Genomic DNA, 14,906 nt, shown 5'->3' with positions numbered 1-14,906 from the left:
TTTGATATGCAGGATAAGAGAGAGGGAGAGGACAGAATAATGCCAATATTACAAACAATGAGCCAACGAAAGAAACTAAGAAGGAGTGATCAGGAAAGTAGGCAGAGAAACAATGTCATAAAAACTCAGGGAGGAGAGAATTACAATACAGTGTGATTAATAATGTCAAATGCAGGAGATAGGGAGAGAAGAATATGGTCTGAGAAAAATTTATCAGATTTGGCAAATAAGAGATTATTAGTAACTTTGGAGAGAGCAGTTTCAGTTGAGTGATGAGATTAGAAGACAGAAAGCTAAATGTTGAAGAGTGGGAGCAAAACAAGTTGAGGCAGTGAATACTGTTGTTACAGTTTTTCAATTAGTTTGGCTATGAAAGTGAGAAAAGATGTAAGATGATATCTTGAAGATTGTGAGGTCTAATGAAGTTTTTGTTTTATTTTTAAAGATGGTGAAGACCTGGGCATGCCTTAAGGCAACAGGAAGGACCTAGTAGATAGAAAAAGGCTAAAGATTCAAGAGAAAGGAGGGATGAGGATGCACTCTACTGGAAAAAAAATGGTAGGAAATGAAATCAAATGCACATATAGAATGGCTGGCCTTGGCAAGGAAAAAGACCATCTCTTTTTTTAGAGACTGGGGGAAATGAATAAAGAGTGGGAGATATCCAAGGGTTTTCAGATGAAGAGAATGGGTTAAGATAAAGTTCAAATCCAATCGCCTTCATTTTTTCAGAAAAGACATTAGATCCTAAAAAGAGAGGGAGCAGGGCTTGAGTAGGAAAGATGAGGTTTGAAATAGCTTCTATAGGAACTGAGACAGGGAATCTATGATGGAACCTGATGGTTCGGATGATGTAGCTAGGTTGCAATATGTGAATTTCTAAAATAGCCAATCGGCACAGTTAAGAGACTTCTGTCAGCTGCATTCAGTGGCTAAAGAGAAGAGGCAGTACTTCAGGATTAAGATTTGGCAAGAGACAGAGTAGCAGGAGGACAAAGGAGCAAAGGATTTAAAATCTTCTCTCTGAATTATAAAGAGGAAGAGAAAATATATGCATAAGACTTACATATCTAAAAGTTTTATTCAAAGCATATTCTTTCAGGCAGCTAAGCAGCACAGTGGACTGAATGCTGGGCCTAGATTCAGGAAGACCTGAGTTCAAATCCAGCCTGAGACCAATCTCATAATAACTATGTGACTCTGGGCAAGTCACTTGATCTCAACCTACCTCAGTTTCCTCAACTATAAAACAGGGATAATGATAGCACTTACCTCACAGGGTTGTGGTGAAGATCAAATATTATATTTGTAAAGTGCTTAGCACAGTGTCTGGTACATAGTAGGAGCTTAATAAATGCTTGTTTCCTTCCTTCTTTTCTTCCTTTAAGTAGATGATAGTGGAATATTATATCCAGACCAGAGCAATGGTATATTAGCTCCAAAGATACCTTCCCAGTTTTCTTTTTTGCATAAGAAAAGTCCCTCCTCTGACATGTGTTAGAGATGCTCTCTCCTTTTGGAAATTTGGAACGGGTGCTAAGGCAGGGTATGACAGAAGGTCAATTAGGAAAGAATATAAAAGATTACTGTGTAGCAGTGAAGGTCCAGTTAAAATTACCTAACACATATCTGTAAGGACCCAGCTAGCACGATTGCATGATTTCCTACAGCCAACACAAAAGAGATAGGGCAGAACACTGAAAAAAGATATGACGCTATACTTAGAGGAAACTCCTCATAATTACCAGATCTATTTGGCCTTTGGAAAGTCACTTAACTTCCTTGGGCCTATTAATCTGAGGCTGAGTTCTGAGTTTCACCTGTAAAATAAGGACAGTGGACTATATTGTACAGTTCTAGATTTATGATCCTATGAGTTTAAGAAGAATAGGGAATAATGAAATATTGAGGGCTAAAAAGGCATGAGCAGCAGAAAGACAGGGAAGCAAGGGGATCAAAAGCAGATGATAATGCATAACTGACCTGATTAACTACAGGGTAAAAGATTATGAAGGGAGGGATTTAACAGGGATGATGGACTAAGCACAGAGGAAAAGGTGGAGTACTTTGTCATTGTAGCAAGGGGAAAGAATAGGTTTAAGGGAAAGAGAGAAAAGATGGAAAGACAAGATATTAGACTCAGAAAGATCATGGAGAACACAGGAAACGCTGTAGGACCAGAGCAGGGCAAGTGATCTGATTTTTTTTATTAGAAATAAACCATTTTTCCAAGGGACAGAACCAGGCCAAATGGGCAGAAATTACAAATATGGGAATTTGGGTATGATTTCAGGAAAAATTTCCTAACAAATGAGCTGTCCAAAAGTGAGACAGGCTACCTTCAGTGCGTAGTAGGTTCCCTTTCACTAAATGTCTTCAAGCAGATGATGAATGACAACTTGTAAGGTATGCTAAAGCTAGGGGATTCCTTTCAGTTATGGGATGGAATGGATGGCCACTCAAGTCCCTTCTAACTCTGAAATTCTCTGATTATACGAGCAGAGTGTGCAAAGTATAGGTCAGTAAGCTTGATTTGGATTTCTAGGAAAATTCTATAACATACTATTAAATAGGAACTTAGTAACCATTTAGAAAGGGAAGCAAGCAATAATCACTAAAGGCCAGCATGACTTCACCAACAACAGGTCATACCACACTAATTTAACGTCTTTTGATGTTATATAGTGATATAGATTTGGGACTGGCAAAATGGCTAGAGTAGACATTAAGCATTCTATGTTAACTAGGTGTAACCAAAATGGCCTTTGTTTTCTTTGAGTGACTCAATTTATCTCAGTGAGCTTTACTAGGTGCTAAGCCCCAGGCCCAAACCCCATTAGGTGTTAACGTAATCCATGTAGATATGAACCTCCCAGGGTCCTAAGGGGAGGGGCCAACTCAAGAACCAATCACCAGAGCCTGAGCTCTGGTGATTCAGATGATGTTTGATGTCTGAAGCCCTATAAGAAGGGAGGACAGAGCCATTTGTGCGGGGCTCTGGAGATGGTGTTGATGAGGAGACTCTGGGCAGCTGTAGCTAAGGAGCCCTCCAGCTTGTAAACCCGGATGTTGAAACTTTGTTGAACTCTGGTGTTGGGATTTGAGTCAGACAAAGTCTGTTGATGTTTGTAATTTGTTTGCATTTTGTTTTGAAGTTCAGGGTGCTAGCTTTTTCCCCTGAACTAACTGAATGATATTTGAATGCTGAATTAAAAGTAAGCTTGTCAACCCCTTCACCTTGCTTTCCTTAATTAATCAGATCAGAAGAACCTGTGCTGTTGGCAGCTTTCTGGGTGCTGGCTGTGGGTGAATCTTATACCCCCACAGAAGCTGCTAGCCAGATTGTTCAAACACTAGGGAAAAGAGGTTTAGTAGAGCACCCCAAGGATCTTTACTTAATATTTTTATCAATGCCTTGCATGAAGATGTAAGTAGAATGCTTATCAAATTTGCACATGACACAAAACTAGGAAAAACAGCTAACACAATGAATGACAGGGAGGATCCAAAAAAATCTTGAGGTTCTCTAGAATACTGTGAGAAATAGAGTAGGATGAAATTAATTAGGAATGAAACTCTTATACTCAAATTCAAAAATCAACTTTTCAAATATAAAGTGGAGAGTCATATGCCTAGATAGGAGAACGTATCTAAAAAAAGATTTCAGTACTTAGTAGATTGCTAACTTAATATAAATTAAACACATGATCTAAGACTGAATGAAGAAAAGTATAATACCAAGAACTAAGGAAGTTGGTAAGTTTCAATATATTGATCACTGTTTAGACTACATATGAAGATAACATATTCTAGTCTAAGTAACACATTTTAGGAAAGACATAAATGAGCTTGCAAATATCCAGAGGACAACCAGGACAGTAAAAGGCCTTGAGGGCATGCCATTTGATAAATCAGTTCAACAAACTGGGGATATTTAGTCTAGAAAAGTAGTTTCAAGTGGTCTCCCCAATGGTTGTATATGCAAGGTGCTTCAAAGGAAAATGAATTGCTACAGCATAATGTAAATGTGAGTTACTATTCAATCCTTCACCACTGCTGCTATGAATTATTATTGCCCTTACCCATTCTACCTAAGCATATCTACCAGCTCCTAAAATTTTTTCCTTCCATTCCTAGCTACTCCATCCATCATCTCCTCTTGCTCCCTTCCCACACCTCTACCCCTTCCTCTGACTTAACCCAGTGGTCTTATTTTATTTTCTCTTTCCCTCTAACTTAAATTACCAAAAGATCCCCAGCTTTTCCCTTCCCTTCTGCTCCTTGCCTCAAGTTTCTTTCCCTTTCTCTTTATACGGCTAGACCCAAGCTTGGCTGTTGGCTTTGGCTTGGTTCAGATGTAATGAATAAGAAAAGACAGCACCAGTCTCTTCCTTTTCCCATTTCACATAGATCCTGTCCTCTTCCCCCCCATCACTATGCCATATATATACACCCACCAACCATTTCAGACATTATAACTGTTTTGCACAACCCAGCTCTAGGGCCTACCACATAATCAGGAAGCACTTTGGCACTAAATATTAAGTAGTCAGCCCAGGCTTGAAAGGCTGCAGGAGGATACAGGCCAAGAAGCACAGCCATAAGATGATGCTTCTCACCAACATCCCTCTTGCCAAAATTTCTTTCTGCTGTTCCCGTACCAACAAGGAATTCAAGAGATAAGGGGAAGAGAAGGATTTGAACACAGTACGAGCACCAGTGGGAAGATAATAAAATGGGTACCATGTTGGGGATAGTTATGATGCTAAAAGGAGGCAAAGAGAAATACAGAAACAAATAGCACATATCCTGGGAATGCAAGATATATAGGTTACCACTAGGAATTGCTTAGAGAAGGGAAAAGGTATCACAGAAGGGAAAAGGGGTCACCTGTTAAGAGAAATGGATAGCTATTGGACAGGGCCTAAAAACTTCTAGTTATACCTTTGTTCACCAAACCCTCCTATATCAAAAATGTAAAAGTAAAATTAAAATTCAATCAACTTCACCTTTCCTGCTGAAGAGATTACGAAAGGTACCACAAAGGTAGGAACTTCCACCACTGTGCATGTCAACATGGAGCTGATAACCATGTAGTCCATATTGTTGGTCAATGTCATCCAGAAAAGGAATGTGAGGCGGCAGCATATAAGGGCTTTAAAGAAAAAATACACACGAACATGTAACTCAACAAACAATATCAAAGGTCAAACACAAAGGTCACTTTGGGCCCTTGAGATTCTATAATTTTATTTTTTAAAAACACACACATACCCCATCACTGCCACCACTACTATAAAAAGACAACAGACTTCCCAATAATTCTCAACATTACATAACTACATGAGGTTTAAACATAGCCTTTGCTAACTCCACTTCTCCAAACCACTAAAAGGTATCAGTTCTGTGGGCAACTAAAAGACATAAAATATGCATGGGTAAACCCCACCCAGGTTGAATATATTTGAACCATGGTGTTTAGAAATACACTCCCAGGACTCTTGACTACCTAAAGGCAACTCCATCCCTTTCTTAGCATTCTGATCAGCAATAAAGGAATACCTTCAGGCAGAAAAAATGTGCCAAAGGCAGCTCTATTTCTTAAAACTAGGTAAAAAGATTGCAACTCAGAAAAATTAAGTCCTACTTGATAAAGCAGATAAATCACAAATCATTTCTGAGAGAAGAAAGATTTCTCTCAGTAAGGAGGACTGAGAAAAACGACAACTTCTTGCTATAATGGAAGTTATTTCCCCTTTAATCATCTAAAATCATGACACATTTTTAGCCCCAAACAAATAAAAGAAATGTGCTCATGAATAACCCAGTAATTTTACCAGCTACATGCTACTGGGCTGTGCCAATTGTTTGAAGATCTTTGTCATGATCCTTAGCATAAGTTGATTTGAAACTGATTCTCTTTCACATTTACTCTACAAAACGTGAAAAACAAGAATTCAGTACGTACACAGTGGCTGAGCCTAAAGTGCTTCTCTCCACCAGTAGATGAAAATGAAGATTCGCCATAACAAAAGCCATTTCCTTCTCTTTCTGGAAAGTTAATTACAAAGAATACATTTTTCACTGAGACTATTTTAATTTTTCATGAGGTCTTCTTAAAGAAAATGGCATATAAATCTTGCCAATAAATGCTGTTTCTTACTACTACAAGATTGGTACAGTGCTAGTGTATTATTACTGCTAATATAGAATTACTATTTAATAAGACTTATACATTATACTAACAGACAGGAAAGTCACCATTCACACAAACACTATATTATATGTGATACCCATAAAGATTTAACCTACAGCAACCTGGCACTTACGAAGGAACAAGGGACTAGGAAGACAGACAGATAAATAGATAGACAGATAGATAGACAGACAGATACACACACACACACACACACGAGATAACACTGAAAATATGGCCTTTTCAAAAAAAAGTTTAATTAGTATTCTTTACAAAGAAAATAGAAAGCTAAAAAAACTTTAACATGAACAGTTAATTTCCCCAGTAATCATCATCGTTAACAATGTAATTAGACAGTTAAAAAGTTTAACTCTCTTCCTTAGTATTCTCATTCACTCTCATAGTTGCAATTATTACCTCTGTGCGGATGATTCCCAAGATTATGTAACCAACTCTAATCTCCTCCCTGAGTTCCACTACTATATTTCTAACTGCATGATGGATATCTCTGCTTGAATATCAAACCAGAGCTTCACAGTCTGTGTCTTCCCCTCAAAAAACTTTCTCCTCCCAACTTTCTGCTTCTGTTAATGACCGCACTAATATCCAAGTCACTCAGGTTCAAAAACCTTTAAGATATCTTTACGCCTCTCCTCCTTTTCCCAATACATAAATTGCCAATTACTTTAACTCTACTTCCATAATATCTCTTGCCTTCTCCCTATGCACTCACACTGCAATCATCCTAAATTCAGAGCCTCATTATATCTTGCTTTAGAATAGTTTTAAAAGTCTAGTCTTTCTACTTCTGGTCCCTCATGCCTTCCAATATATCCTAAACATTGCTGCCAAAATAATCTACCACTGTTCAGAAATGAAACTCAAGGTTTTCTGCAGTCTAGCTCCCATCTACATTTACAGCTTTACTTCATACTATTCTTCCTTTTGCCCTCTGAATTTAAGCCCAACTGGTCTACTAATGGCTTCCCAATCTCTTCCTGTCTTTTACTCACCTCTGTATAACTGCACAGACCCCATGACTTGTAGGTACTCCCTCCATTTCTCTCAATCCATTGAAATCCTTCTCTTCCTTCAAAGTTCAATTCTGCTGACATTCCTTCAATTAAGCCTTTCCCAATTCTTCCAGCTCAACATGATCCCTCCTTCCTCAAATTTCTCATAGCACTTATATGGAACCATCCTTTGCTCTTATCACATTCTATTTTGTAACATATTTATTTCTGTGCATGTTTTGTCCCCATCTTCCTACCCCAGCATTAGTCTGTAAATCCCTTGAGAACCAGGACTATGCTGTATCCCCAAGACCTAGTACAGTATCTTACACATGGAAGCCACATAATAAATGTGTGTAGAATTGGACTAAATTTCCTGCAAATCACCTCTAAAGATGATTCTCCTTCAGGTTACAAAGGAGACCAAACAAGAGACAAAAGGAAAAAGACAGGGGCTAAGTCATTTAAATCCACAGAACAAGGGGAAAAAATAAAGACAAAATGGGGATAGGAGGGAAAGAGTAATAAAAACCACAGGAGACATGATTCTCCACCCTCCACCCCCCACTATCCCTTTTATCCACTATTCCTAGAATGAAAATGGTGGCATAGAATCCTAAACCTCTGTGAGATAAAGCCTTATCAACCAAGTATTCAGACTTACAAAAGTTTGACCTAAGTATGAAAATGTAAGACTATACTTCAAGTTGTGGTTTCTTTTACCCAGAGAATCTAACTCTTTAAGGAGAGCCAGCAATCAACTAGCTTCATGAAGAATAAGAAACTGACCTAATGGGGGGGAAGGGCAAATGATTAAATTCTCTTCTAAAATGGTGAATTATGTTCAATGCCCTATCTGATCAATGAACAACATTCACTGAGAGCTTACTATATGGAAAGCACCAAAATAGGCTCTATGGATGAGTAAGTAGAGGAAGATTATAAAAGAAGCAAAAGACATGGTCCTAAGCCTTAAAATGGTTCAAACCATAAAACTTGAAATCTAAATGGAACACACATAGATAAAACAACAGAAGAGCACATAAACTAAGCAACATATGAACAAATGCAATATAGAGTAATAGAGTGAATAGGTGCTGAGGAAGTAACTAACTGGAGAAGTTAATAGGTAAGAAGTGACAATCATGCAAGCTTCTTAATAGAAGTGAGTTCTCATTAATTTCTTAAGGAAAGATGGGAGGGTGTGGGGGAAGGAGTATATATGAGGCAATGATAAGGATATACTAAAGCAAGTCACAGGGTGGTGTAGGAGAAATGGCAGAATATTAGCTTGGATGAAGTAGAAGTCTACGCAGAGTAGTCTATATACAAAGTAAGTTGGTAAGATAATGAACAAAAGGAGTATAGATGGTAGCAAATCTTAAATCCAAGGTAAAAAGTTTAGATTTGATATGAGTCAATGTAAAATCCTAATCGGGATTAGGGGAGCCAGAGATGTGACATGATAACAACAGTGTTTCACTAAAACTATCTTAGTAGTTGTATGCAAAATGGATTAGAGTAGGGAATGATGCGAGGCAGAGGAACCAACCAGGAAGCTGGGATATTTATCCATCAATTAAAGATGATGGATAGTGATGACTTCTGATGGAAAGTAATGGCTGTAGAACTGAAAAGGAAGGAGAAAATCCAAAAGACATTGTAAATAAGGAATTAGCAGAGCTTAGTGATAAAATGCATTTAAGGGAAAGAAGAAAGTAAAGAGACAAAAATGTTTTGAGTCAAAAGAGTCAAGAGAAATAGCGATGTTATATCGGTTGGAGAAGATAAAACATTTTCAACTTGTTAAATTCAAGTGTCAGTGTTTTTTGATGTCCTGGTGACAACTAGAAACATAAGACTAAAGAAGTCAGAGGTCTATAGCTAGAAATATGGACTTGTTCACATGTGGTAAATAGTAAAATAAAACCTTGAGAATACAGGAAAACTCATTACAACAGTGAGTATAGGTTGTGATAACATAAGCCTCATAAAGCCTAATATTGACCTGTTCTAAGTAGCAAATGCATACCGATGTTTTCACACAGGGGTAAATGGAACTCCACTACACAAAAAGAACTCCAATCTTACCTTCCATATACCAACTAGAAGCCCTGGGTTTAGGCAGAAGGTCCGAATAAGTCTGTCAGAGCCAATCGAAGTGGATTTAGTTAGGTTAGTCAGATTGTACTCAGCAACTAGGGAACGCCTTCGAGGTCTTTGAACATCAAATGCCAAACCAAGGAAAGACAGAAGTGAGTTATAGTATTATCAGAGTTGTTAATTATCACATCTAAGAATGCCAATTAAGAAGATATTAAAAATCTACTTTTACAATAGGTGACAACATTGAGGAAAAAAATCTAACTTTTGTAGACAAATGGGAAAATATCAGCCCATCAACTTTATTTCACTTCTCATTTAAATTATCTTCCCCTCTTACTCTCTCTACAATTCAATGTCCTAGTCAAAAGATAAGGGAGACAAAATTATCTTTTCTCTTTCCTTTAACATATACTACATAGTGCTTTAGTCACAAAGGGTACTCCATAAATGATGTTGACCAAGTGGAGGAAAAATAATAAATCTAAGATGAATTAAAAGTCATGTGTAGAAAATGAAATAAAACTCAAATTTGTAGAATACTTTAAGATTAACAAATGGTTTTTCTTGACTACCCCTGGCCCAAGGATTATCCTCATTGTATAGATAAGGAAACTGAGACTCAGTAATGTTAAACGACTTGCCCAGGATAACACTTCTTAAGTGTAAGAGCCAGGTTTTCAAACCATGTTTATCTTCTTCATCATTCTTTGTACTGTATCAGTTAGCTCTTCAATAAAACAAGCTGGCTATATGAAAAATCAGACTACTGTTAGGCTGAAAAAGCCTTCTAAATTCATTACTAGTATAGAATTTACAAATGTTGACTTGGTAACACTCAAAACAAATTACAAAACAAAACCTGTTTTTAACATTTTCATACAAGCAGATATTGTAGAAATTTTCTTTTGAATGACTGGTAGTAAATGTTACGAATAACATAAAAGTAGAAATTTTGAAAAAGTGAGTCAAATAACATTAGCCAGATTTTAAAATGAACTTTAACAATAAAATATATTGCAAACAGTATAATAATCACCTAAGACTCTCCTCATCCTTAGCAAGCAACAGAATCTTTTCAAAAAGACTTCTTCTAAATGTTGGTTTGGACATTAGCTCAGGGGCCAATTCTAAAAGCTTTACTAACATGCTATATAGCTAACCCCTATCTCAAATTCTACAGGAAAAGGGTGACTGAAAGTTCTCCACTAATGTATCAAGACATTTTGGTACATTGTGGAATATAGTAGAAAGACCACTGGACCTAGAATTAGGTGACCTGGATTGGTATCCTGGCTCTGACATTTAATAACTTTATGACTACAGGGCAAGTAGTTTAGCCTCTCTGGGCCTTGGTTTATTCATCCATAAAATTAAATTTCATACTACCACCTACCTCACAGAGTCGTTGTGAAGAAAATATTAGGCAAACATGAAAGTGCTCCACAAATGTGAGGCACAATTATACCCATGTGGACTTGGGCAAATAACTAAGCTTGTTTCTTCATATGCTAATGATAAGACTATATGGCCTCTTATTGTCCCTTTCTAGACCTAAACCTATAATCCCACTATTATGCACACTGAAAACATATTCTTTTAATGTGCTTTCCCAAATCTGGTGCTATATAGCTCCCTCCCTATTTCATAAAACTCTCCCCACAAATTGTCATTATCAACTATTATTACTATTACTATTATTATTTATTAATAGCTCACATTTTTGGTTTTTTATCCTTTAGCAGAACTGACTTGCTCCCATTTCCATGCATTTGTTCATATAGCTCCCTATGCCTCAAATGTCATCCATACTTGCTCAATTCTTACCCCTCCTTTAAAGTGTAATTCAAAAGCTGCCTCCTCTAGGAAGTCTTACTTTATCCTCCCTCCCCAGTCAAACATATTATTTCATTCTGTACTTAGGTATTAGTCATGTTTCCCTAGCAAACAATAAGTCTTATAAGGATAAGGATCTTGCATCATCTAAAAATTTCTCACCCAAATCCTAGGACAGAACACAGCAGGTACATAATTAATGTTCATTTCATTACTGTGTTCATTACTGTGTTCCACTGTCCTAAACCAGGGGAACCTGTGGCCTCAAGCCCACATGTGGCCTTCTAGGTCCTTGGGTGCAGATTTTTGACTGAGTCCAAGTTTTACAGAACAAATCCTTTTATTAAGGGTGATTTGTTCTGTGAAGTTTGGATTCAAAGGGCTACAGTTAAGGACCTACAGGGCTACCTGATTTCTTCTTAATTTTTTTAAGTGACAGAGTAACCTAGACAGGACAAGGAATCAAGCCAGTTAGTGTAATGTTACCCACACATATGCCAAATAGACATTTCTGTACCTGTTAATTTACCAAGAGCATATATGGTGTGATTATGGGGAACAAGGAAGACATTATTATTAGTGCAACACTCAGGGAGATAAAAAAGTCTGAATAATCTCCACAGTGCCTGGGTATTTGTTTTGTCTTAAACCGCATGTTTCAGTGAACGCCAAAGCCTTCCAGTAGAGAGAAATACAAAGGGGGAACGAATTTTCAACCCTTGTCTAGAACTCTGATTAGGAACACATGAACACACATATACATGGCTAACCTGGTAGATGACCAGATGAACATGGATAATAATTCTTAGCCTGGTACAAAATTTAGATGTCCTGGACTGGAAATTATTGAGGATTTTATGAGAATAAAGCTTTGCCTATCTAAAGAAACACCATTTAATTAGCCCTGTATTCACAACCAACAATGGGAATATTTAACCAAGTATTTCCCATAAATTTGGGGCAATACAAGGCAAAGTACTCAAGCTTCACATATTAGTGATTTAGGAAAATTCATAGGTCTGAGGAAAAATTCAAATCATGCCAAAAAAGAGTTTTGATTTAGCTATCCGCAAGTGATTATAAGGTAGGAAAGGGGGGGGGGGAAGAGGTCACAATGGTTTCTCCTTTCCTGTCATGCTAATCTATAACAGTATTCCTATTCCTTCCTAATGAAAGCATTTATATTTACGCAATAAAAATGTCTACTAAAACAAATTTATGAAAAATGTTTTTAGTGTATGTTTACCACAATTTATCGAGTAATAGCTAAAGCCCATTGAGATTCAATGGGAATAAATTACAGCTAATGTGTTTCCCCAATAATTTCTAGCATTTGTCATTGTCTAATATCTATCATCACAGATATTATGACAATTTTGAGACATGCAATGGCATTCACCTAGCTTTCCTGGCCAATGCAAAAACAATGTCCACTTAAGTTGGATTTTCATTCATTCATTTTTAAATTCACGTCTGTACTTTTGACCTAAAGCTTGTAAACAATATGATATATGTTCTCAAGTGATATAGCATTTGCTGAATCTAAGAAAATGATCCAGAAAGCACTCTCCAGAAATGGCTATATACCTTATAAAGCTACATATTTTGTTAAAAGGCTAATGGCATTACACATGATATTAAAAGGGGTCATATAAATTGCCCACTCAAACAAAAACACTACCAAATATATTCAAGTCTTCGCTTAAAAAAAAAGTTTTCCTGTCTACTTCTGGAAGGGTATATGTGGACATACAGAGAAAAAGAACAATTTGCCCAAAAGTACCCAGCACCAGAACCAATTCTCAAATCATTCAGAACAAGAACTAGTACCACCATACCAGCTTAATGTTGTATAAAACTGAGGTATTAGTATACATCAATATACAAAATGACACCTTTTATTTCTATTCCAGCAGTGATCAAGCAGTAAGGCAAGAGCCAATGACTTTTCAGATGCAATCTTTAATTACACTTCAGGGTTAAAAAAGTTAATGTCAACCAACTATCACTAACAAGTTTTTCTAATCTAACAATAATAAATCTGGATGAAACTCACCCATTTTTGGTGGGGACCTTATAGCGGTCCAAAAAAACTGGTGTTACACCACATAAGTCTAGTGTTGCCAGCTTGTCTATACGTGGCCAATTATTCCCATGCCACATAACTGTAACAGATGTGTCATTCACAGAAAACTCAGCCTGCTCCATGATGTACTCTTTCCCATTTTTTTCCTTCAATACAATCACCCAACTCAATCCAGATACTCTGTTTGGGGAGAAAAAGGAGTTAAAGAGCTTGAATTTATCTTTGAGAAAATATAAATGTTATAATGTGGAGTTCAAATAGGTATATTAAAGGAGCTAATTCAACTCTACAAATGTGGGTCAGGTTTCAAGATCTTGCTTCTTTTTTTCTATTATTTTTTTTCTCAATAAAATGCAAACAAAAATAAATTTATTTTTTAAAATTCTGAGTTCCAAATTTTCTCCCTCCGACTCTCCCCACTCTCAAGACAGCAAGTAACTTGATATCTATTATACATGTGCAGTCATGTAAACCATCTTTCCATATTAGCCATGTTGCAAAAGAAAAAAGAAAGTTAAAAAAGTATGCTTCAATCTGCATTCTGACTCCATTAGTTCTTTCTCTGCAGGTGGATAGCATTTTCCAACAGGAGTTCTTTGGAATTGTCCTGGGTCATTAAATCGCTAAGAATAGCTAAGTCATTCACAGCTAAGCATTGTACAATATTGCTGTTACTGTGTACAATGTTTTCCTGATTCTGTTCACTATGTATCAGTTCATGTATGTCTTCCCAAGTTTTTTCTGAAACCAGCCTGCTCCTTATTTCTTACAGCATAATAGCACTTCATCACAACCATGTATCACAATTTGTTCAGCCATTCCCCAGTTGATGGGCATTCCCTCAATTTCCAATTCTTTCGCACCACAAAAAGAGTTTCTATAAATACTTTTGTACACATAGGTTCTTTTTCTTTGATCTCTTTGGGGTATGGACTAGTAGTATTGCTTAGTCAGAGAGTACGTACAGTTTTATGATCCTTTGGGCACAATTTTAAATTGTTCTCTAGAATTGCTGGATCAGTTCACAAATCAATAAACAGGGCATTGCTGTCCTAATTTTTCAACATCCCCTCCAAATCTGTCAATTTCATTTTTTGTCATATTAGCAAATCTGATAACTATGAGGCAGTACCTCAAAATTGTTTTAATTTGCATTTCTCTAATCAATAGTGCCAGAATATTTTTTCATACCATTATATCTTTCATTTCTTATTCTTTAAGAGTCCTGTCCACATCCTACAACCACTTATCAATTGGGGAATGACTTGTATTCTTGTAAATCAGTTTTCTATATATTGGAGAATATAGGTCTTCATCAGAGAAATTGCTGTAAAATATTTGCCCTGTAACCTGCTTTCCTCCTAATCTCAGCCACTAGTTTTCTGTCCAAAAACTTTTAATTTTAACACAATCAAGATTATTCATTTTACATCCCATAAGCTCTCTTTTGTTTGATCATAAATTCTTCCCTTATCCATAGATCTGAAAGGTAAACTATTCTATGATCCTCAAATTTGCTTATATCACTCTTTATGTCTAAATCATGTACCCATTTTGACCTCATCTTGGTACAAAGTGAGAAATGTTGGGTCTATACCTTTTTGTTGTTGTCATTCAGTCATTTAGTCATTTCTGACTCTTCATGACCACATTTGGGGTTTTCTTGGCAAAA

At 36.7% G+C, this 14,906-nt stretch overlaps 1 protein-coding gene across 3 annotated transcripts in view; it reads right to left on the bottom strand.

Moving 5' to 3' along the window:
- The window catches only part of FBXO15 (F-box protein 15), an 88,382-nt gene that overhangs the window by 33,629 nt on the left and 39,847 nt on the right, over positions 1-14,906 (bottom strand). For all 3 annotated transcript variants that reach the window (XM_036752345.1, XM_036752353.1, XM_036752358.1), the window contains exons 5-8: positions 13,205-13,414; positions 9,301-9,427; positions 5,969-6,051; positions 5,010-5,155 (exon numbers count right to left, since the gene is read on the bottom strand). In XM_036752345.1, coding sequence (XP_036608240.1) covers positions 5,010-5,155; positions 5,969-6,051; positions 9,301-9,427; positions 13,205-13,414 — 566 coding nt within the window. The remainder of the gene's footprint in view (positions 1-5,009; positions 5,156-5,968; positions 6,052-9,300; positions 9,428-13,204; positions 13,415-14,906) is intronic.

Source organism: Trichosurus vulpecula, chromosome 1 (genome assembly GCF_011100635.1).
Source record: "Trichosurus vulpecula isolate mTriVul1 chromosome 1, mTriVul1.pri, whole genome shotgun sequence".
Taxonomy (NCBI): Eukaryota; Metazoa; Chordata; class Mammalia; order Diprotodontia; family Phalangeridae; genus Trichosurus; species Trichosurus vulpecula.
The sequence above is the reverse complement of the archived record's forward strand: the minus strand, read 5'-3'. Positions and strand labels throughout refer to the sequence as shown.